This window comes from Anguilla anguilla, chromosome 19 (genome assembly GCF_013347855.1).
Source record: "Anguilla anguilla isolate fAngAng1 chromosome 19, fAngAng1.pri, whole genome shotgun sequence".
Taxonomy (NCBI): domain Eukaryota; kingdom Metazoa; phylum Chordata; class Actinopteri; order Anguilliformes; family Anguillidae; genus Anguilla; species Anguilla anguilla.
In genome coordinates, this window is record NC_049219.1 from 8,982,641 (window position 1) to 9,004,299 (window position 21,659).

The window sequence follows — 21,659 nt, forward strand, 5'->3', positions numbered from 1 at the left end:
TGGCAGTCCGCGAGGTGACGCGGCGGTTCCTGCAGAATACCAATAAGACGATAGCGTTAAAGCTGGCTACCGGAAGCCCAGCTTCTGCGCAGGACTGCAGCGCAAACTCTCGCACTGCGCTCTCTCTTAAAGGCACAGGATGTGGCAGAACAGCGTGGCCAGTCAGTGGCTCTCCTGTAGCACTGTGTGGCCAGTCAGAGGCTCTCCTGTAGCACTGTGTGGCCTGAAGGGTGTAAAATAGCTAAAGACTCTCTAGTAGTACTGCGCAGCCTGCAGGGTGTAAAATAGTGACCGTTATCTCCTGTAGTACTGTGTGGCCTGTAGGATGTAAAATAGTGACCGGATCTCCTGTAGTACTGTGTCCTGTAGGGTGTAAAATAGTGACCGGCTCTCCTGTAGCACTGTGTGGCCTGTAGGGTGTAAAATAGTGACCGGATCTCCTGTAGTACTATGTGTCCTGTAGGATGTAAAATAGTGACCGGCTCTCCTGTAGCACTGTGTGGCCTGTAGGGTGTAAAATAGTGACCGGATCTCCTGTAGTACAGTGTGGCCTGTAGGGTGTAAAACAGTGACAGGCTCTCCTGTAGTACTGTGTGGCCTGTAGGGTGTAAAATAGTGACAGGCTCTCCTGTAGTACTGTGTGGCCTGTAGGGAGTAAAATAGTGACTGGCTGAAATGTTTTTTGTTAAAAAAAGAGAACATGAAGATGACATACCTTGTTTTGTCGTCGTCGTCGTCGGGCGGGGGCTCCTCCACCCTGTTAGGAACGAAGATGGCAGACGAGTGACCGTTGGGTGCAGTACAGAGAGGTGACACTGACAGAGAACACGTGAAGGACTGGGCGCTGGGCGCACCTCTGAGCTTCAGAGGACCCAAAACCTGTGGCTACGGGAACCTCCAGTCACCTCTGTAAAAATACACAGAGGGGTTGCACCAACCGCGCCTCCATACTGACATGGAAGATACCGAAAATATACTGAAAGAATATTATCAAGATATCAGACACCCTGGCTAATACAAGAGCGCACGTTATTGTTTATAGCGTTGTATACAGCGTTTCAGCGCACGCGAGATCGAAGGGATGACGGCAGACCGGCCCAGAACGCCACCGCCTGTCCCAGGAGCCCGTCCGCGACGCGGACGTGGTAGCTCAGGGGACCGCCCCCCCCCCCGCTTTACCGCATTTTCTGCGGCCGATCGGTCGGAAATTATCAAATCTGGGACTCGCAGGAAGACGGGGTCCACAAGGCACGAGCGCGAGAGCAGAAAACGCACCGAATGCAACATGTTGTCGGCAAAATACTTTTGAAAAGCAACGTTTTCCAGTTTGTTCGTATGATGGTTTGTCCTCATGACGCACAGAGCGAGGACAGTACAGTAGCCTCCGAAAGGCCCAATTAGCACCTCTCACGTTTCTGTGAATTCACTTCGAACGCAAAGGGATTGCGTTTGGAGGGAGTCACGTTTCTAGCGTACGTTCCTATTCACAGTAAGTGCGTGCAGGTTCACAGAGAACTACAACCAGCCCACCCTCACTCAGAGTACTACAACTATGGCTTCTGAAATGCTGCGCGTGCACTCCCAACCTTTGATAACCATGGAGAGTTGCATAAGACCCTCTGATACTCACACGTCTTTGGATGCTTCGGCTGGACCTACAGAAAGAGGGTGAAAAAAAAATCTTGCGTCAGTTTTACCTGCAACAAAAAAAACTAAAACTTACGCATACACATTCGCTGTAATCCAATTCTGGGAAAGAAGAGTTTGATGAAGGCTGAATGATATAGGGGTTGTGAAGGAGGTGAATGGAGATTTTAGATGGATTTCGGGCCACAGTCGGCACTGGCATGATCCGGATTGGATACCAGACTGTGCGGTGCATCAGCACACTGGAACTTAACGGGACGAGCCACCCAGCAGCCCCCAGCATTGGACTGGTTTAAAATAACAGTGTCTGGTGCTAAGCAGCAAGCCTCTTCCCCATTGACTTTTATCACCTTGCACCGCTCCTGTTATAAAACAGGACTCTGTCTTGCACAGTTTGTCTGAAGCGTGCCAGAGACACAGACACAGACACACACACACTCACAGAAACATATGCACACACACACATGCACACACGCACACAGACTGGCCACAGTCTGTGGAGCACCACAATCCAATGAGTCATTCCTCCATAAACCTCTTTTGAATGTGTGTGTGTGTGTGCGTGTGTGTGTAGATGTGACTGCAAATACAGCACTGATTGGTTCCATCATCTGAAACACTTCCGACACCTACAGCCCGGTACCGAGCAGGAAACAGGAAGTGAGGCGTGCTCCCTCGCTCGTCGCAGCCGGACGCTAGAGAGCTACGCGGAATGGCACCCAAGCACCCCCACCAGAGGCGCCCTTTCCCGAAAACGCATCGAACCTCAAACTGTACCGAGCGAAGAGAGAGAGACAAAAACGACAAAAACACGTCCGCTAAACCGAAGCCCCTGCCCCTCCCGCGCCGAGCCCCCGCGCCTGCGAGTCACCCCCTGGGGGTAACCCGGCGTCTCCAGCGGGCGTCTCCAGCGGGCGGGGCCCCAGGTGTTATTTACGCGAGCATCGCGGCGCGGGCCCCTGCTGGCTGGCGGGCGCCTTGGCTGACGGGCGCGGTCCCCGGGGAGCTTGGCGAGCCCGACGCCGCCGCGGCGCTGTCCCGCCGGAGAGCCCCGCGGCTGTTTTTCCGCCCGGCCTCGGGCCCCAGAGACGGGAGGGAGGCAGGTGAGGGATTAGCCGCAGGCGGGCGGGGGGGGGGGGCGGGGGGCGGGGGGGCGTCTCTCCGGATACGCCGGCCTGCCGGGAACAGACGCTGAGAAACACCGGGGGGGCGGTGGGGGCGAGACCTGGTCCTGCTCCTGGTTTGGGTGAAGCTCTGTATGAGAGCTGATCCAGCCTCTCTGACCGTAGCATTCTACTGCTCTACTGTACAACCACACACACAAGGAGACACACACACACACACACACACACACACACACGCGCGCACATACTGCCACGTGAACACAAGGACAAGGAAACACAGACAAGGACACATACACACACAAACACACACACACACACACTTCACCACGTACACCAAGACAAGGACACACACATACACACACACATACTGACTCAAAACCAAACTTACTCTTTCTTTCTTTCTCTTTCTTTCTTTCTTTCTTTCTCTCTCTCTCTCTCACACTCACACAATCTCTTAAATATTCAATCACGTTCACTCATATCCACGTGCAAAAACATACTCAAAACTACATTCTCTCTCTCTCTCTCCTCACTCACACACACACACTCTTACACACACTTACACTAAGATACACAAACTACCACACACATTCTCTTCAATACACAGATTCAATCACATATACACACACACACACACACACACACTTCTACACACACTTACTCTAAGATACACATACTTTCACACACATTCTCTTCAATACACAGATTAAATCACATGTACTCACACACCATGGACACACACACACACACACACACACGTGTGCGCGCACACACACACGCAGTGCAGGCTCACTCACCCTCGGCGGTGCTGGTTGCAGATGAATTGCCACAGCCCATCTTACTCTGAAACGGGCACTTCGAAAGAGCGGAGCGAGGGAACGGGAAAGAGCCAAAAGAAGAGGGTTAAAGGGAAAGAAAAGGAGGGAGCAGGGAGGGAAGGAACAAAGGACAAGGGACTGAAAGTGTCTTCCTGTCCAGGGGCTTCCCAACAGCTGCTCTCTCCAGCTCCCTCCGTCTCTTCCTGCCTGCACTGAAGAAGTGTCCAGAGAAATATGCACATATGGAGGAAAAGAGGGGAGAGAGGGAGGGAGGGAGAGATAGAGAGAGAGAGAGGAGCACGGGATACAGAGTGAACCACTGAGGGAGCGAGAGAGAGAGACCGAGAAGGGGGGGAGGAGAGAGAGAGAGAGAGAGAAAGAGCGTTGATTTCCCCTCGCGCGCTTCACTCTTTCCCTCCTCCCTGACGGGGTTGCCCAGGCAACGGGGGACTCGGCCAATCGCAATGCCTCCCTCCGGGATTACGAGCGAAATTAAGCGAATGGACGGGCCGCATCAAACCGGCGTGTCGCGCCTCAGTCCGCACCCGACGGCCCGCACGCTCGCGGAACACGCCGGAACAAAAAATGTCCCGGGACCCAAGAGAGGGGCGCAGACGACCCTGCGTACGGAGAGCCTGGGTTCCCCTCTCTGCCTTCTCAAAGTCAAACGTGAACTCCCGCCTGAACTAAATCACTTCACTGGCGAGCGACTACGCCAAATTCAATAACAAACATCCGCGGTGAAGCGTGCGCTGGGGAGCCAGTACCCACTTGGCCTTCTCAGGAGCCTCTCGAGAGGGTCGTCTCTGTGATGGTGAAATTAGGAATCCCCAACGCCCGGGCTGCACTTTCGAGAGCGCTGAGGAGAGGTGTTGATGCCGTACTCGGTAGGGGTCGGAGTGAAACGACGCTTTCACCCGAGCGGTTTTGGCTGGACGCGCACCATCTTGCGCCATTCCAGAAAAAAACTTTGTGTCGTCCCTCCTGCCTTCCTGCTGAAGATAGCAGTGAGGCCTGACTGGAACGTGTGTCCGTCACAATGGTGAACTACTCAGGGACGTTACTGAGACTGACTTTCATGTTACAGACGCTGAGCTGCGCAGACGCGTTACGGACGCTGAGCTGCGCAGACGCGTTGCGGACGCCGAGCTGCACAGACGCGTTACGGGCGCTGAGCTGCGCAGATGCGTTGCGGACGCTGAGCTGTGCAGGTCCAGAGTGCCACTCAGGGGAAATCTACTCCGAGGCATGGTACCTACCACCTCTTGTTGCTGAGAGCTAAATCTAATCCTCAGTTCTAGAGAACTGTGGGAATTGAAGGCCAAGGAAAGGAACAGAAGGTTCTAGAGACAGCAGAGAGACAGACAGACAGGCTCTCGGTGCAAGCTCACTTAAGCTCTTCGCACACTGAGCGAGCTCACAATTCAGCCTATTATAAGCCGCAATGACTCACGATCCACACTTCCTCCATAATTTGCCTTTCTTGCACATTGCTGCTCACAAAAATTCTTACAGCAACAATATATCTGATTCACACAGTCTCTTAAATCTTATTGAGAGCTCTTCAATAAAGGTCAGTAGTTCCATGCGCTAGCCATAACTTGACCATTTAGCCAGGTAAGTGGTCGATTTTGACAGAAACCAATTACAATGTTTGCGCACCTTTGGGCATTCTTGCTGTGATCTACATTGCAACCAATAATTGAGAACTGCCGCATAAAAAATTAAGGTTCATAGAAATGAGCGGTATTGTTTTTGAGATGTGTTTCATGGTGAGTAGGCTATGTTCATATGGCAGACAGCTCTGAGTGGAAACTTGCTGCAGGTATTTGCGTTCTTTCTGCGGAAGATCTTGTGGTTTGCCCACGTTCCAGTCATTCGGGGGGTAATTTGATTCTGACCCCGATAGCCTTAATGTTTTAATTTACCTTGTGTACATACAATGCCTCCCACCTTCTCGTGGTAGCTATAAACCGCCTTATTCTTGGGTCAATGCGTACCTGGATGAGCCAAAAATTATGGGGCACAAAGGTATTATGGGGAAGTATTTTTGCAGTTGTCACATGAGAGTTCATTTTATTAAATAACGACTGAAGTGCTTTTTCATGTTCAAAATGGCTTTTGTGAGGACCTAAAAACAGTACATAATCACGCTCTCTGTGTACAGTTATAGTACTGTTGCTGGCTCACAACTGCAAGATGTAAGTATTTTGCTGCTCATTACATCTAATACATTGTGCATCGGAATTTGAGTCTTGTGATTCTATGTCCATTCATTTAAATTTAGCTATTTTTCAGCTGCGAATAAAGCTCGTATTATTGTACGTGCAGCAAGGCGTAAACGTAGGCATTTGCTCCCTCTGCTGGACAAACACGAGAACGACATCGAGGGTCTAAATATGACCAGTTAAAATTGACAAGGAAAATGGATTTAACGTAACGCACAGCTGAGATAATGGTGTTTGATCTTAAATTCATGTTCAAGTAAACTCGGGAAATTGACCTACCGAATGACAATTTAGAAGTATAACCTCTGCCCTCCCGGTAGATGGCAGTTCAGTCAAACTATAAAGTGACTATTAAAATGAAACATAAGAACAACATTGAAAAATTACTGAGACCCCCTGGTGTCAGCTGAGAAAAAAAAGACCCATGTGTAAATCTGTACTGTCGGTTTAGAAATCTGTGAGCTCCGTAAAATTTTTTTAAAAAGCATGCTGGATTTTTTATGGGGGCTATTATACTGGAAATACTCCTGAATGTGACAGAATATCGTGCAGTCCTGTAGTGTGCACCGTTGCATCAGGATAGCCTATGCATGGAATATTTTTCCTTGTGGTTTATGGTTTGGCTAAATCCTTTGCGAAATAAATTCGGATAATCCCACATAACTATTATTCTGTCAATATGCTAGATTGTTTTCTTGTGCTGTGGATAGAAAAATACTAACAGTAATAGCCACGTAGACATAAGTGCTCATTTTTATACAATCAATCGTTATAAGCATTCAATTATATCATCAGGTATAGCCTACTCAGATTTATTAGACAACCGTTTCGCCAATTACTCGCTGTTTTTCAAGGGTATTGCAGAGGTGCATTGCGTGTAAATGAATCATTTTCATGCACACACACTTTCTGATCCAACCCTAAGTTTCTAGCCGACAACAGAAGTTCGACCTGAGCTCGGTCACTCGTCGCAACGCTTTCCCACCGCGGCTGCAGTGACCGTCTCATTCTGTCAACCATTGCAACACCAGAGCTCTCTGGGAAAGCGAGTCCATATTCTAAATAATTCAATACTGTTCTTTTCCCCGTGAACAAGATGCCGGCCGTCCACAAAATACTTCTCGAAGACGCTCTGCAGGACAGCCCGCAGGTAATACATTTTTTACAAGCTTTCGTATTTTTGTTCTTCATCTTAGGCTGAAACCTGGGGTGTAGCCATGTAGCTATCGTTGGACACAATGGATACGATAAAAAAACTTATCCGCCTGATCTATATATCTCGCTTCCGCCCCCAGAACGCTGCAATCCGTGGCCGTGGACGTTTGCATTGTTTATAACTGCAGCACATGTCAGAAATCGCTAGATAAATATAACACCAACAGAAGCAAATTACATTTTCAGACGTCATTATGGCAGCGTAGTGCAAATACCGCATCTACGGTATTTGCATAAGCTTTTAAGCAGCAGGTCTCCTCCGTGTCCGTGTTGTCCACAGAAGCTGTGTAGTTTCATGGAGACCTATTTGAATAAAGAAAATAATTGCATTGCTTTGTTAAGTAGAGAGATAGCCTACTTGATGTAGGGTGATGCAGCCTATTCGAATCGTATGCTATCGTTATGGTGTCGGATCATGACAAGTGGCGATGACATATTTCCCATCTGCGGACTTAAGTAAGCAGTTAATTCACTAGGCCCACAAAGACAGCAGGGCAGTTTTTTGATGGAATCCATAAAACAGATCCGCCCGGCTCATACATTAAGGATTTAGTAACCTATGGTTACAGCGCCACGACGGATCAACTGTCATTTGACAGCGCGAAAGAAACTGCACCTTTTTTCAGCTGAGGTTTTGGTGCGGTAGCTATCAAAAGGTGGTTTACGGACAAACTTCACTCGCAGCCTTAAACGCAAAATTGAACACGTAGGTTTCGAGGAACATCCCTAAAAGACTTGCTAATGATACACCTACCTATCCTGAAATTTGATGGAAATTAAAACTCAAATAAAATATTTTTTTGCGGTGTGTTAATATGGCCAGGTGGGTATTCTGCTATTGCGGGGTATGCGCTCGAGTCTTTCTGGAACACGTTAATGTAACGAAGGGGGTTTAGCGAGCTGTCCATCATAATTAGAGACAATAGCTGTTCTTCGTTTTGGATAGGTTTCTAGATAGCGTCATTGTTATGTAGGCTGCCCGGTCTGTCACTACATTAATGTAGACCACCCCCACGGACACATAGCCTAGTTCTGGGGTAATTCTGATTGATTCGTAGGCTACTTAAGAATTTTGGGATTACGTCCAGTTAAAGGTTGAAGTCCGCTCATTTAGGCGTTGGCGTTTTAAGGGCGACTACACTGTGGCTTGGAATGTTTAGACAGCATTTTGCTTTCCAAGCTTTAAACCACACCCAAACCACCTGGCCGTTTGCGATCTTAGAATGAAACCGACATAACCTTCTACCGCTGTTCAGAAAGCGTGTTCCTTTAAGCGCAGGCACTGAGCGTGTGTGTGGTGTGTGTGTGTATCTGTCCACAGACCCGGTCATTGCTCAGCGTGTATGAGGAAGATGCGGGGAATCTAACAGACTACACGAACCAGCTGCTGCAGTCCATGCAGAGGGTGTACGGCGCGCAGGTAAAAGCACGCAGGACCGAGACCCGCATTTACAACGGGTGCGCTCAGCGTTCCATCCAACCTGGCCACACGCTTTGGGCGGTCTCGCCAATCTCACGCAATTATTGCGGGATGTTGTCACTCGTCAGTCGAATTGGGGCGCCAAGATTACCGCCTGCTGGAACATTTAAAAATGCAATCCCACCCACTCCACGTCCAGATGCCATTCAGATTGGATCTGGACGAAGCTGATGAAAATCTGATTTACTGTGTCTGAACGGCACATTTATTGGATTTGTCAATACCTGTACGTAGAACATACAGGAAGACAGGTGCACTCGGGCCCACAATGTAGCCCAGTCAGGTCAGGTCCATCTACGAATCCCTGCAGACATTTCACAGATGATTCATATTTCAAAATAGCCTCGTGGTAATGCGAACGCTTTGAAGGTCTGTTCAATTAACTCCTCCATTAATCGGTCAATAAATCCCCCCTTGCCGCCGCCGCCGACACCGCTCGTGCCCCCGAGCACCGTTTGACGTCTGCTTGACGCGAGAGGTTGCTAGGTAACGCAGCCCATTAACGGGGGGCTGAAAATGGAGCTTTGACGCGTTCACCCACAATGCCTTTTCTGATCTGTCCAGAACGAGATGGCGCTGGCCACGGAGCAGCTGTCCAATCAGCTCCTGGAGTACGAGAAGCAGGTGAGAGCGGGCGCCACGTTGCGAGGAAGTCCGTCGTCCGCATAAACCGAAGGACACTGCCACTCGCAATTATACGAGCCCCAATCTCCTTGTGGGTATGCTCTATGTTGGAAAGATTAAAGCTACGATTAAAGTTTTGGTTGGGCGGAATGAATGGCGGACTCACCTCTGACCCCGGAAAGCGTCTGACCCTCTCTCTTCCCCTCTCTCTCTCTCTCTCGCTCTCTCCCGCTCTCCCCGCAGAACTTCACCCTGGGAAGGGGAGATGAAGAGGTCATCAGCACGCTGCAGCACTTCGCAAAATCTGTGGAGGAGGTGAGTGCCCAACCTGAAGACGTTCAGACAAGGGAGAGACGGGGAAATATGAGCCTGCTGTTGCACCCCTCCAACTGTTGCGGGACCCCTCTGACTGTTGCGGGACCCCTCTGGCTGTTGTGGGACCCCCTTCGACTGTTGTGGGGCCCCTTTAGCTGTTGTGGGACCCCTCTATATATTGTGGGACTCCTCTGTTGATGTTCCCCTCAGTTCGTCGTCGAACCTGCTGGAAGGCAGTTAAACTGGCTCAATTTCACAGTTTGGATGTTCACTCTACAGTGCACAGGCATCAAAGAAAAAGTCAGAGGACCAGATGTTCACGAGCCACTTACATTTCCCATCCACCGTTGTATATTATTTATATCTATAGCCAGCATTATAAATAGGTCTGCGTAGAGAATCGTCGCCCCGAATAAAAGCGAATAATACTTTGCTGCGTGTAATTCCAGGGCCTCTCTGTGGAGGGGCCCAACTGTGGAGCAGGTGGCAGGGCCATCTGGGAACAGCAGGAGCCCAGCAAACACAGAGTGTCCCCACAATGTTAGCGGAATGTTCTGTCAGCGTTAGAACAGTGACGCTACACCGCAGCAACATTGCGTAGGCTACACGTATACAATTGTTATTCTTACTGTTATTACAATAATGCAGCCCTCTATGGTGAAATAGTATCTGTTAGACCATGGCAAGGGTTTCTTGGCTGTGTATTAATGGTGAACAGTGCCTTCTACGCAGTGATACTGTGTACTGAGATCTTTCCTACTGTAGCCTACCTGTAATTCAACATCACGACACAGTGTCGCTTTGTGGAACTAGAAATAATATATGCGCCTTGGGAATCGGGATTTCGACTGTCTGCGTCGTTCCCACGGAGACAGCGCGGGCCCGTTTAGAACGGTCACATGAGTTCCGGTCGGGACGGTGGCCTGATTGTTCTGGTGATGAGAAATCGCTTTTTTGGAATCTGGCTGCTTGAAATGACGTTCTGTTGGAAGAAGAAGAAAAAAAATGCGTCAGAGTAGATCCTCCCTGCACTTTTCACATGACCCTCGACGGAGAAGTCAGAAGTTAAAGTCATTTAGGCCTGCTATGCATTCTCTGCTAAGATAACGTAGGCCCATTCGAAGCTTACAGTCACACTTGATCTCCGTTTTTTTTTTTTTTTTTTTTAACCTCGCTGTCAGGTACGGTTACCCTGGATACGATCTGCCCTACCTCGCCGTAATAACACAGAAAATCTGCTGCTAATTAGCCATCGCAAGCCAAAGCCGCTTTCCTTCACATACCCCGGAGGGGTCTTATATTTCAAGAGCCAGGTCTCTATAGACAGTGGACACAAACAAACAGGACATTTGATATCGTTCAACTTGACGCGAAACCACGGGCTGCCGCCGGTGCCAAGCCGTATTGGGTTTTACTTCTATAACACGCTAGTAGCATTTTGCTATTGAGCAATATTGCGCGAGAGGCCGTGCTGTATCACAGAGACGGTCGCGGCTACGGGGGTGCTGTCAGGCACCGGTCACGCCGCGAAGCGGGAAGCCGGGCAGCCCCCAGTAGCCACGATTGCTTTTATAAAAAAACGTTACTGCACATAGAGACAATTATTTGATAACACGGCGTTATTTATGTGATAATGTTTGTAAGTTATAGTGATTCTGCTCACAGACAAGCCGTTTGATTAACTGTTACTGTATCGGATTTACCTCCCTCCTCTATATCAGCTGCAGAATGTCGTCTCGGCCAATGAGCATCCGGGATGGAAACAGTCCGTTGTATTGCATGCATTATTCTAGTACTTTTCAACCAGTGTGCCATGGATCTGCGGGATAACAGCGCTGCATTGTCCCACGCATTATTCACCCAGAGTGTTCAAACGCCTCAGTAAAGGTTTCACTGCAGTATGGTGCCCACTGTGTGCTCTGACTGCGTAAGCTGCACATGCTCAGTAGCTGAATCTGCACTGGTTCCTCCTCCATCAGCTGAACGCCCTCCATGCTGAGCTGACCACACAGATGGCCAACAGGATGGTGTTCCCAATGGTTCAGTTCAGAGAGAAGGACCTCACAGGTAGGACTGCACACAGCCCTCCGCCCACACCATACCACACAACACCATACCGCACAATACCACTCAATACCACAGCACACCATAACACAATACCACACCACGCAATACAATACCACACCACAACACACAATACCACAACACACCATACCGCACAATACCACACCACGCAATACAATACCACACCACAACACACAATACCACAACACACCATACCGCACAATACCACACCACACCATACCATACTGCACAATACCTCACCACACAGTACCACACCATCTGCTGTCTGTAGCCCGTCCTGCATGCCTCCACTTGACACGGATTCACGTTTTCCTTTTGTGCGCCTTTGCGTTTCAGAAGTCGGCACGCTGAAAGAAATATTCGGCATCGCCAGTGACGGTACGTACGCCTGGGTCCCGAAGGCCCGATTTGCGTTTTCGCGAGTTCAGACCGCACGTTTAACGTAACCAAGGTTACGCTCTGGGGGGGGGGGGGGGCGCGTGCGAGCCGTCGGACTCAAACCGTTTACCGGACTCTTCCTCCGCAGAGCACGAGGCCTCCATGGTGAAGTACAGCAGGCTGCCCAAGAAGAGAGAGAACGAGAAGGTGAGTCCTGCTGGAGTTCACCGAAGTACTGCGGGTGTAGTCTTTGTAGTCAGGATGCTTGTTACTGAAGCACTGCGGGTGTAGTCTTTGTAGTCAGGATGCTTGTTACTGAAGTACTGCGGGTGTAGTCTTTGCAGTCAGGACGCTTGTCACTGCAGTGCTGCGGGTTGTCTGGTCTGCAGCTGAAGGCGGAGGTGGTGACGGAGGTGGCCTACACCAGGAGGAAGCAGCACCAGGCCTCCCTGCAGTACTACTGCGCCCTCAACGCCCTGCAGTATCGCAAGAGAGTGGCCATGCTGGAGCCCATGCTGGGGTACACACAGGCACAGGTCTGCCTCCACCCGAAAAAAAAAACTCCACCCGTGCATCCTTATACACCTACACACCCTTATACACTTACACACACACACACAACTCCACCCACACACCCTTATACACCCACACCTGCTCACCCTTATACACCTACACCCACACACCCTTATACACCCACACATACACCCTTATACCCCTACACACCCTATACACACACACACCCTTATACACGTACACCCGCACACCTGCACACCCTTATACACCTACACCCACACACCCTTATACACCCACACACACACCCTTATACCCCTATACACCCACACACACACACCCTTCTACCCCTACACACCCTTATACACGTATACCAGCACACCCTTATGCACCTACACCACTCTCTGTCCCCCCCCCCCCCCAGATGAACTTCTTCAAGAAAGGCATGGATCTGGTTTCAAAGAAAATGGACAGCTTTCTCGCCTCCGTCTCCAGCATGTCCCAAAGGTACGGCCCATACCCAACCTTAGCAGACTGGACCGTATCTTAGCGGACTGGACCGTATCTTAGCGGACTGGACTGTGTCTTAGCAGATTGGACCGTATCTTAGCAAACTGGAACGTATCTTAGCAGATTGGACTGTGTCTTAGCGGACTGGACTGTGTCTTAGCAGATTAGACTGTGTCTTAGCAGATTGGACCGTATTTTGCAGACTGGAACGTATCTTAGCAGATTGGACTGTGTCTTAGCGGCCGCTGAGTTTGCCTTGCTCTCCGTCCTGCTCAGTATCCAGGCCCAGCTGGACCAGGAGGCCGAGGCCATGCGCCTGACCCAGAGGGAACTGCTGTCCGCGGACGACACGGTCTACATGCCCGACCGCGACCGCGACCCCGCCAACCGCACCCTCATACAGAGGGCCGGCTACCTCAACATCAGGAAGTACGCGAGCTTTCGCCGCTTGTGGGTTTGCTCTGAACGCGCTGGATGCCGGTCGTACACCGTGCCAAGGACGGCCTGATTCGCATTAAGTGATTCTTTTTTTTTTGTCTACTGTTGTTTCGGGCCCACAGTAAAACGGGCCTGGTGACCACAGCCTGGGACCGGCTTTACTTCTTCACCCAGGGAGGGAACCTCATGTGCCAGCCGCGCGGGGCCGTGGCGGGGGGGATGGTGCTGGACCTGGACAACAGCTCGGTGATGGCGGTGGAGTGCGAGGACAGGCGATACTGTTTCCAGATCACCTCTCCTTCCGGCAAAACGTACGGGAAACTGCTGTGCGCTAAAATCATAAACATACCAGAAAAAAGCTTAAATGAAAAAGCAGTTGTGTTTTATAGCATGAAGAGCCATTTTCCATCTGCTTCACTTTGCATTCTGTCTCTCCATAGCTTTAAATCAGATTTTTAGCATCGACTCAAATGCTTGGGGTCCACAGAAAAGCTAATGGCCGTTTAGCCAATGGCCTGTTATCTCAGTCTCTCGCTCCCATTCCAATATCCGTGCGCTAATGTCTGTCTATCCAGGCCGCGAGCTCTCACATCCTTAATTATTCAGGCCCTCTGTGAGACCGAGCACAAAGGGGGCCATTGTGGGCCATTCTCCCCTCCACTGCTCCGAAACTTCATTTCCCACAATCCCCCGGAGCTCAGAGGTGCCGAGGTCACGGTCAGGAAGTCATTTTCTACTGGCTCTCACAAACAAGCCAGCTGCTGTGCCTATCAGTTGAGAGACCTCTCCAGCGACCCGTGATTCACTATGGCTGCGGAACAAACATAAGCAGAATATTGCTGCATTTGAAATTATGCTTCTGAATGCCAACTCTTCCAGACAAACAAAATCTAAATAAATATGCTCAGCTAAAGCATATAAATGTTTTAATACTAAAATGTTGACCCCCAAAAAACCAAAACAAACTGAAATTTTAAATGTTTTGCATTGATTTCTACAATGTTTATATTCAGAGATTCCCAATCAGTTAAGAGTGATTACTAGATGTTGGTCTAGTAAAGAGGACTCCAATGAAAAGCAGAAAGGAGATGGAAAGCCAACTTTGAATTCAGGAGAGTAATTATGTAATCAGCTGAATGCTAAAATTCAGTTTATAGCAGTCTGATGTATTATTTTTACAATTTTGTATTTTATCAAGTCTCATGGGATTTAGAAAAGCACTATGCAAATGTATCATCATGACGATTTTGATAATGTTTTCAGTAATTATTTTGATTACCTCATCCAAAGAAAGATTTCTGGTCTTTGCTAATGTTGTTTTTGTTTTTGACTTGCAGGTCGATAATTCTTCAAGCAGAAAGCAAGAAAGAATATGAAGAGGTACAGATTTGTCCCTCTTTACAGAAGTCGCAGCTATTTCACTAAGATGTGTGCAGGGCTAACGGAACCATATTGGATAACAGTACCATTTGACCGACGCAGTACCATACTAACGTTAGAATGGCCGAGCATATTTTACTAGTACAGAATTGATAGATAATTGCATTTATTGGTTCTGTTGTAATATTCTACACTATATATTTTTTCTTAATTGTTGGCATGTTTGCATTCACGGTAAAGCAAACGTTGTTTTTCTTTTCAGTGGATATGCACCCTGAACAACATCTCCCGGCAGATCTACCTGACCGACAACCCTGAGGTGCGTCCCCCCCCCCCCACCCACCCCGCGACACGCCCCCTCCAGCGTTCCCCCGACGCGATTCGGCGCTGAATACCGCCTTTCCACACCATTGGCTTTTAAGCCTGGGGGCCTTTTTCGATAGCGCGTCCGCACCCCACCCCCCCACCTCTGCAGGGCTTGAGTCTGGGTGGGGCTCCCGGGATCAGAATAGGTCGAAACCCCCCTGGTTTCAACACGGGGGGGGGGGGGGGGGGGGGGGCGACTCGGCGAGTGCGTTTTTCTTTCTCCAGGAAGTTCGTTTCATGCGGGACTTTTAATATGAGGGCAAGGTTCTGTGCTGCCGCGCAGTCTTTTTGAGTGAACCTGCGCGCCTGTCACAGGGCCCTGGAGAGGGGCGGGGCTTTGACCCTGATTGATGTGATTATTCCGGGCACGGCGCTGGGAGCCATGCCGTCTCGGAGCGGGAGAATCGGAATCTCGCCAGCGATTAGGAATGATGAATCGCCAGGAAGAGAAGCTTATTAACCCCTCGCTCACCCTTCCCATTTCGCGCTCCCCGACTCCCCTTATCTCCGCCTCTCTTATCTCGCAAATGAGATCTGTCACCTCTCTTTACCTCCCTCTCCCTGCTCCCATCTTCCTCTCTCCTCCTTCCTTTCCGTGCTGCACGCAAACTGCCAAGCACTCACTCCGACCCAATCGCTGGAAAGAGCACTCGCTCTGACCCAATCAGTGGAAAGAGCACTTGCTGTGAGCTAATTAGTGGAAATAGCACTTGCTGTGAGCCAATCAGTGGAAAGGGCACTTGCTGTGAGCCAATCAGTGGAAAGAGCACTTGCTGTGAGCCAATCAGTGGAAAGAGCACTTGCTGTGAGCCAATCAGTGGAAAGGGCACTTGCTGTGAGCCAATCAGTGGAAAGAGCACTTGCTGTGAGCCAATCAGTGAAAGGAGCACCAGCTGTGACCCACTTATTCACTCTCTGAGCTGCAAAAACTGTAAGAAAGAGGTAGATTTCAATATCCTTAAATGTATGTCAAATATCGGCACACGAGAACAGGTCTGGTAACACCAAGGTTTGCTAGAAAGATGTGGCTTTCCAAACATTAAAGGAGAGTGATCTTACCAAGCTTCCAGGGTATTCCTCAGTACATTAAGCTTTCGCCGTGAGTTTGACTTCTTGTAAGCCCCTGGAAATAGCAGATTTCAGTCCAAGGAGCTGCAATGAAAGCATCTTAAACAAACACAAAACTTCTTCACTCTTGTGTGTGTGTTTACAGCGACAAACTGTTTCACTGATAGTACGATTAACATATGTTTTGCTCTGACAAAGTACATTTTATCTCTTTCAGACTCATATAAATGTTGTCAGGTATATGATGAGGGTGCTGCAGGGACAACGAGTGTTGATTGGCTGAAGGTACAGTGAGTGATGATTGGCTGAAGGTACAGTGAGTGATGATTGGCTCTTCTTCCTGCAGGCAGTGGCCATTAGGCTGAATCAGACAGCCATACAGGCGGTCACACCCATCACCAGCTTCGAGAAGAGACTGGAGGGCTCCCCCCACCCAGACAGGTGAGGTGTAAGGTTTTTGTTATGTGGCTCCTCCCACACAAAGCTTAAAGCCCTTAGCTCCTCCCACACAAAGCTCAAAGCCCTTAGCTCCTCCCAGTCAAAGCTCAAAGCCCTTAGCTCCTCCCACACAAAGCTCAAAGCCCTTAGCTCCTCCCAGTCAAAGCTCAAAGCCCTTAGCTCCTCCCACACAGAGCTTAAAGCCCTTAGCTCCTCCCAGTCAAAGCTCAAAGCCCTTAGCTCCTCCCAGTCAAAGCTTAAAGCCCTTAGCTCCTCCCACACAAAGCTCAAAGCCCTTAGCTCCTCCCACACAAAGCTCAAAGCCCTTAGCTCCTCCCACACAAAGCTCAAAGCCCTTAGCTCCTCCCAGTCAAAGCTCAAAGCCCTTAGCTCCTCCCAGTCAAAGCTTAAAGCCCTTAGCTCCTCCCACACAAAGCTCAAAGCCCTTAGCTCCTCCCACACAAAGCTCAAAGCCCTTAGCTCCTCCCACACAAAGCTCAAAGCCCTTAGCTCCTCCCAGTCAAAGCTCAAAGCCCTTAGCTCCTCCCAGTCAAAGCTCAAAGCCCTTAGCTCCTCCCACTCAAAGCTCAAAGCCCTTAGCTCCTCCCACTCAAAGCAGAAAGCCCTTAGCTCCTCCCACACAAAGCAGAAAGCCCTTAGCTCCTCCCACACAAAGCTTAAAGCCCTTAGCTCCTCCCACTCGAGGCTCAAAGCCCTTAGCTCCTCCCACTGGAAGCTGTAAGCCGTTCCTGGCGCAGGGGACGACTCAGCCCGCCGTCTCTCTGTCCGCATCGGCCCGCAGGGCCAAGCCCGGCGCGAGGGCCCCCCCCGCAGAGACGGCCCCCAAGCCCCCCTCCTCCCCGCTGCCGGAGGACCTGATCGCCCCCGGGACCCCCATCCAGTTCGACATCGTGCTCCCCGCCTCCGAGTCCCTGGACCAGAGCCGTGCGGGTGGAAGGTTAGGCGGGGTGTGGTGGTAGTGGGGGGTGGGGGGGGGGCAGTGAATGTAAGTGTTAATGAACCCCAGTTGTGTTAATGAACTCCAGGTGTGCTGAAAAGCACAGCTGAGGCTCTGCTCAGACTTAAGTTTGCTCCCCCCCCCCAACAGGCGCACAAACCCTTTCGGGGAGACGGACGAGGACTGCTCTTCTGACACAGACGGTGAGGGAGCGGCCCAGCTGCTTGAACGAACGCCATGATATCACAAACGATGACAATTACACTACAGTAGTAATAAGCCATTTTAAAATTCACTTTCCCAATTAAAGAAAAAAAACCCAGTAAAATAAACAATGAATTATAAACAGAATAAATTAAATGTATAAATTTGCAGCAAAGCAGACAAAAATAAACCAATTTAGCACTCACCTGTTCGTTACTATAGCATTGCCACGGTGCAGTCCTGTGTTCAGATATAGTAACTTGGTAACCCCGCCCCTCGTCCCCGCCCCCCCATCCCCTGCTCAGACCGCCTCCTGCAGCAGGTGTTCGGGGTGCGCTTCCTGGGCTCCATGGCCGTGCGGGCGGGGCACACGCAGGAAGTGATCTACGAGGCCATGCGGCAGGTCCTGGCCGCCCGCGCCATCCACAACATCTTCCGCACCAGCGAGGCCCAACTCATGGTCACCAGCACCTGCCTGAGGTGAGCGGATCTGAACGCCTGAACATGGCGGCCTGATCCAGATTCACAGGTGGCCTGGGGTGTAAGCGTTCTGATCCAGATCCTGGGGGTCCTGCAGCTAACCCAACTTAGCTAGCAAGCAAATGGAATCAGCATAACCCACTTACATTACATTAAGAGTGGTTTTGTTCAGCGTGTGTTTTCAATTTCTCCAGAAGAGGGTGCTGTTGTTCCCCCCCTGCAATTTGTACTTAAAAAATAAGAACCTGGGCATTTTGAAAATTGGCTTAAACCGAGAATTCTTAACGCGTGAGACTTCAGCATACGTTACATTTTGTGATACGGAAGGACGCAAAGTAAGGAGTTCGCAAACCTGACGTCTGTTTTTAATTCCTTTTCCATCAGGCTCATCGACCCCCAGACGCAGGTCGCCAGAGTAACGGTGAGTGATTGACGAGCCGTGTTCCTCACACCCAACAGCGGGCCAATCACGCGCGGGGGCGGGTCTCAGATTTTTTTTTTCTTTTTCCCTCGCCTTTCTCTCCGCTCTCTCTCTCTCTCGCTCAGTTCCGGTTGCGGGACGTCCGGCAGTTCGCCGCCCACCAGGAGAACGGCAGGCTGATGGGGATCGTGGTGGAGGGGCGGGACTGGGCCGAGGGGGCGGAGGAAGGGGACCCCGCCTTCAGCGCTTTCGTCTTCGAGAGCAACACCGAGGGGGAGAAGGTGCGTTGTGGGTGCGCTGCAGCTCTCCCCGCATCTCAATTTGCTCTGGATTAGAGGGCAGTCCCCCGAATTAACGTTAATGTCACGCAAATGTCTCGTTTTCACAGATATGCTACACTATAAGTTTGGGGAAGGAGATCACAGAAGCAAAGAAGGTACGCTTTGAATCCCCCTTTGAATAATGGGGGGAATAATTTTACTTCAAGAGATACGCTATACACTGTAGGGATGCAGTTGCAGGGGTGTAGCTGTAGAGATGCGGTTGTAGCAGTACGGTTGCAGCGGATCTGTGTGCTGTTTCAGGATCCTGCGGCCCTGGCTCAGCTGATGAAATCCCTGCCTCTGACCAATGACGGGAAGTTCCTGCTTCTGGACAACGAGGGAGGCGGGGCCGAGAACGGGGCGGGGCCGGAGGAGCTGGAGTCCGAGGCCTAGCCGGACCGGGACTGAGCCGGACTGCTTTGGGGGCTGTTCCTTTTTCTCTCCCCCCCCCCCCCTCCTCCATTTTGGCTCTCCCTGGCTCCCAAAGAGCCTGTTTCACAGTTTACATCTTTTGCGGTCAGTAGGGCTTTCAAGGCAAGGGACGGTCTGCTCAAACATTCAGCTCAGTTTCCAAAGAAGGAAAACACAGGCAGAGCGACACTCCCCGTCCCCGAATGAGGAAAAGAATCCTGTTACGTCGTGATGAGAAACGACGAAGACTCTGGTCACGGCGAGATCCCCTGTAAACAAAGCGCTTAACTCACAGCATGGGTGAACTTTCCATTTCTCTCCAACGGTCCTTCGACCAGAACTGTGGTAAATGAGGCTGACTGGTAATCCAAGTGGTGTGAAACCCCCCCCCCCAAAAAAAATATATATTCCCCCCAGGTTTCTGGTGACCTTACCACTCATTTAAGTTTTGGCGATGTCATGCTTAAGATTGTCATCGGAACGCATACAGTTTTAACCAAGTGGGCGTGGTCTAAATGTTACAACTCTTCCGCCAGGGAGAGGCTATGCAAGGGAGAGAGAGAGACTCTGAATGAATTGCCTGCTCCGAAACCAGCCCTAACCGGACCCAGCGAAAGCAGCCGCCGTCGAAGCAAGTCACATTAGAACACGCTCATCCCTCGTGGTCCAAAGACTCGCGTTTTGTGGCATTTCCTAGTGAGATAAAGACCAACCGGCTTCGGCTGTCTCCCTCGTGACCTCGTGTAAAGAGACTTGAGAGCTTTCGCTTGACCTCTTGTACCGAGAGCCGCAGCCAGCCAACCCCCGGACTGCAGAACACGACGACGACCGGCTGACAGAAGGCTCTCTTCTAGAGGACGATAGTCGAATGTTCCTCGCGTCCGTTGATCCGTTTGTCCGTGCGTGCTGGCGTGTGGTACGGTCAGGTGCTCGTGTTTACACTGCATGTGCTTGGTACCGCTGGTTTCCTTTTCAGTTCGATACGGGCAGCGCGCTGTCCCAACACGACTGCTGCGTTGGGTTCGCTGGCGTTGGGGAGAGCTCCGAGGTAGGAGATGCTTCTAGAATGTGCGCAGGACGGATGAAGACGTGGAGATCTCTTTTTTACCTCAGAGTACAGTAGGTCAAAGTCTGTAAATGAGTATTGCTTCTAAAGGGCTCTTATGGATTTGGGTGTAGGAAACCATGGGTTTGAATTTGGTTACTCCACACTTTGGAATTTACCTAAAGGTGCAGAAAATAGTTTAGAGGTTTTCCTTTTTTTGTTGTTGTTGTGGTTGTCAGCCATCTTGTTTTCTCAAAGGCTGTTGTCAAACAGACTTCAGTCTGCATCCAATCAGCATTTGACCTTCAAATCAAATTGCAAATGCACGCGCTACACTTTTTCTTCCCAAATTCAGTTTGGCGACGCCGTTTCAACCGATTGCTGACCATGCAAAAGTTTGTGTTAAGGAGGGAAATAATTCTTGCTTAATTGTCAGTTAAGGACAGATTTGAACTGAATCCCAACATTAGAGAATGTGAGCGACACGGGGGAGAGGTGGCATGGAGGCCTGCGCACTCTGAGGGTGTGGCCGGGGCTAATGTCAAGTGTCATTGGACATTTTTTTTCCCCATGATTCAACTGTGTTTAATCTGCCCTGAACTTCGCAGACACTGCTAGCAAAGTGCTTCATTCTAAGCAAGTGCTGAAAACACCAAACTGCTTTGGCTCGGCTCAGCTTTTCAGAAAGGACCTTTGGCTATAGTCTGACACACACACACACACACACAAAGACAAGCACTCGTACACAAACACTCCCCCACACACAGATGTGTAACACACACACGCGCATACACACACACACTGCTGTATACATGCACGCTCAAACACACACATACTTGTTCACACACGCAGAATACAAATGTGACTACATGTTTACCAACCGAAGATACAGGTGTGTATCTTGACATTCGTGAGCGTTTCTGCTACGCCTCGTGCCGCGGAGACCTCTCGAGTGCAGTTCTCTGTCAGGGGGAGCTCTTTTCTCTGGAAGAGGCGGTTTGAATGTGAGGCAGGCGTGCGTGCGGGCGATCAAGCGAGCGGACGTAGCCCTGGCTGCAGGCAGACGCAGAGTCCACTTCCTGTCGAGTTTATTTTTCCTCAAACCATTTGTCTCATGACCTTTAATAAAAGTTCCATTTCTAATTTTATGCGTCACTGTGGTGTGTTGTCCCCTGACCTCTCTACCAAACCGC

At 50.2% G+C, this 21,659-nt stretch overlaps 1 protein-coding gene and 1 long non-coding RNA gene across 2 annotated transcripts; one reads left to right on the forward strand and one right to left on the reverse strand.

Moving 5' to 3' along the window:
• Positions 1–763: 763 nt before the first annotated feature.
• LOC118219354 lies at positions 764–4,230 on the reverse strand. Its single transcript, XR_004763740.1, has 3 exons — positions 3,569–4,230; positions 1,631–1,655; positions 764–907 (listed from the first exon to the last, which is right to left on the reverse strand). It is a non-coding gene; the product is annotated as an uncharacterized LOC118219354 (long non-coding RNA).
• Positions 4,231–6,390: 2,160 nt separating this feature from the next.
• On the forward strand, positions 6,391–21,614 carry appl2 (adaptor protein, phosphotyrosine interaction, PH domain and leucine zipper containing 2). The gene is made up of 21 exons (XM_035402312.1): positions 6,391–6,967; positions 8,354–8,452; positions 9,077–9,136; positions 9,380–9,451; positions 11,431–11,518; positions 11,873–11,914; positions 12,063–12,121; positions 12,304–12,450; positions 12,849–12,931; positions 13,211–13,363; positions 13,495–13,683; positions 14,710–14,752; positions 15,015–15,071; positions 16,533–16,627; positions 17,427–17,582; positions 17,733–17,785; positions 18,092–18,266; positions 18,651–18,687; positions 18,813–18,968; positions 19,076–19,123; positions 19,272–21,614. Exons 1-21 carry the CDS (start codon positions 6,914–6,916, stop codon positions 19,401–19,403), a joined length of 1,998 nt encoding a protein of 665 aa, XP_035258203.1. The 5' UTR covers positions 6,391–6,913; the 3' UTR covers positions 19,404–21,614.
• Positions 21,615–21,659: the final 45 nt, after the last annotated feature.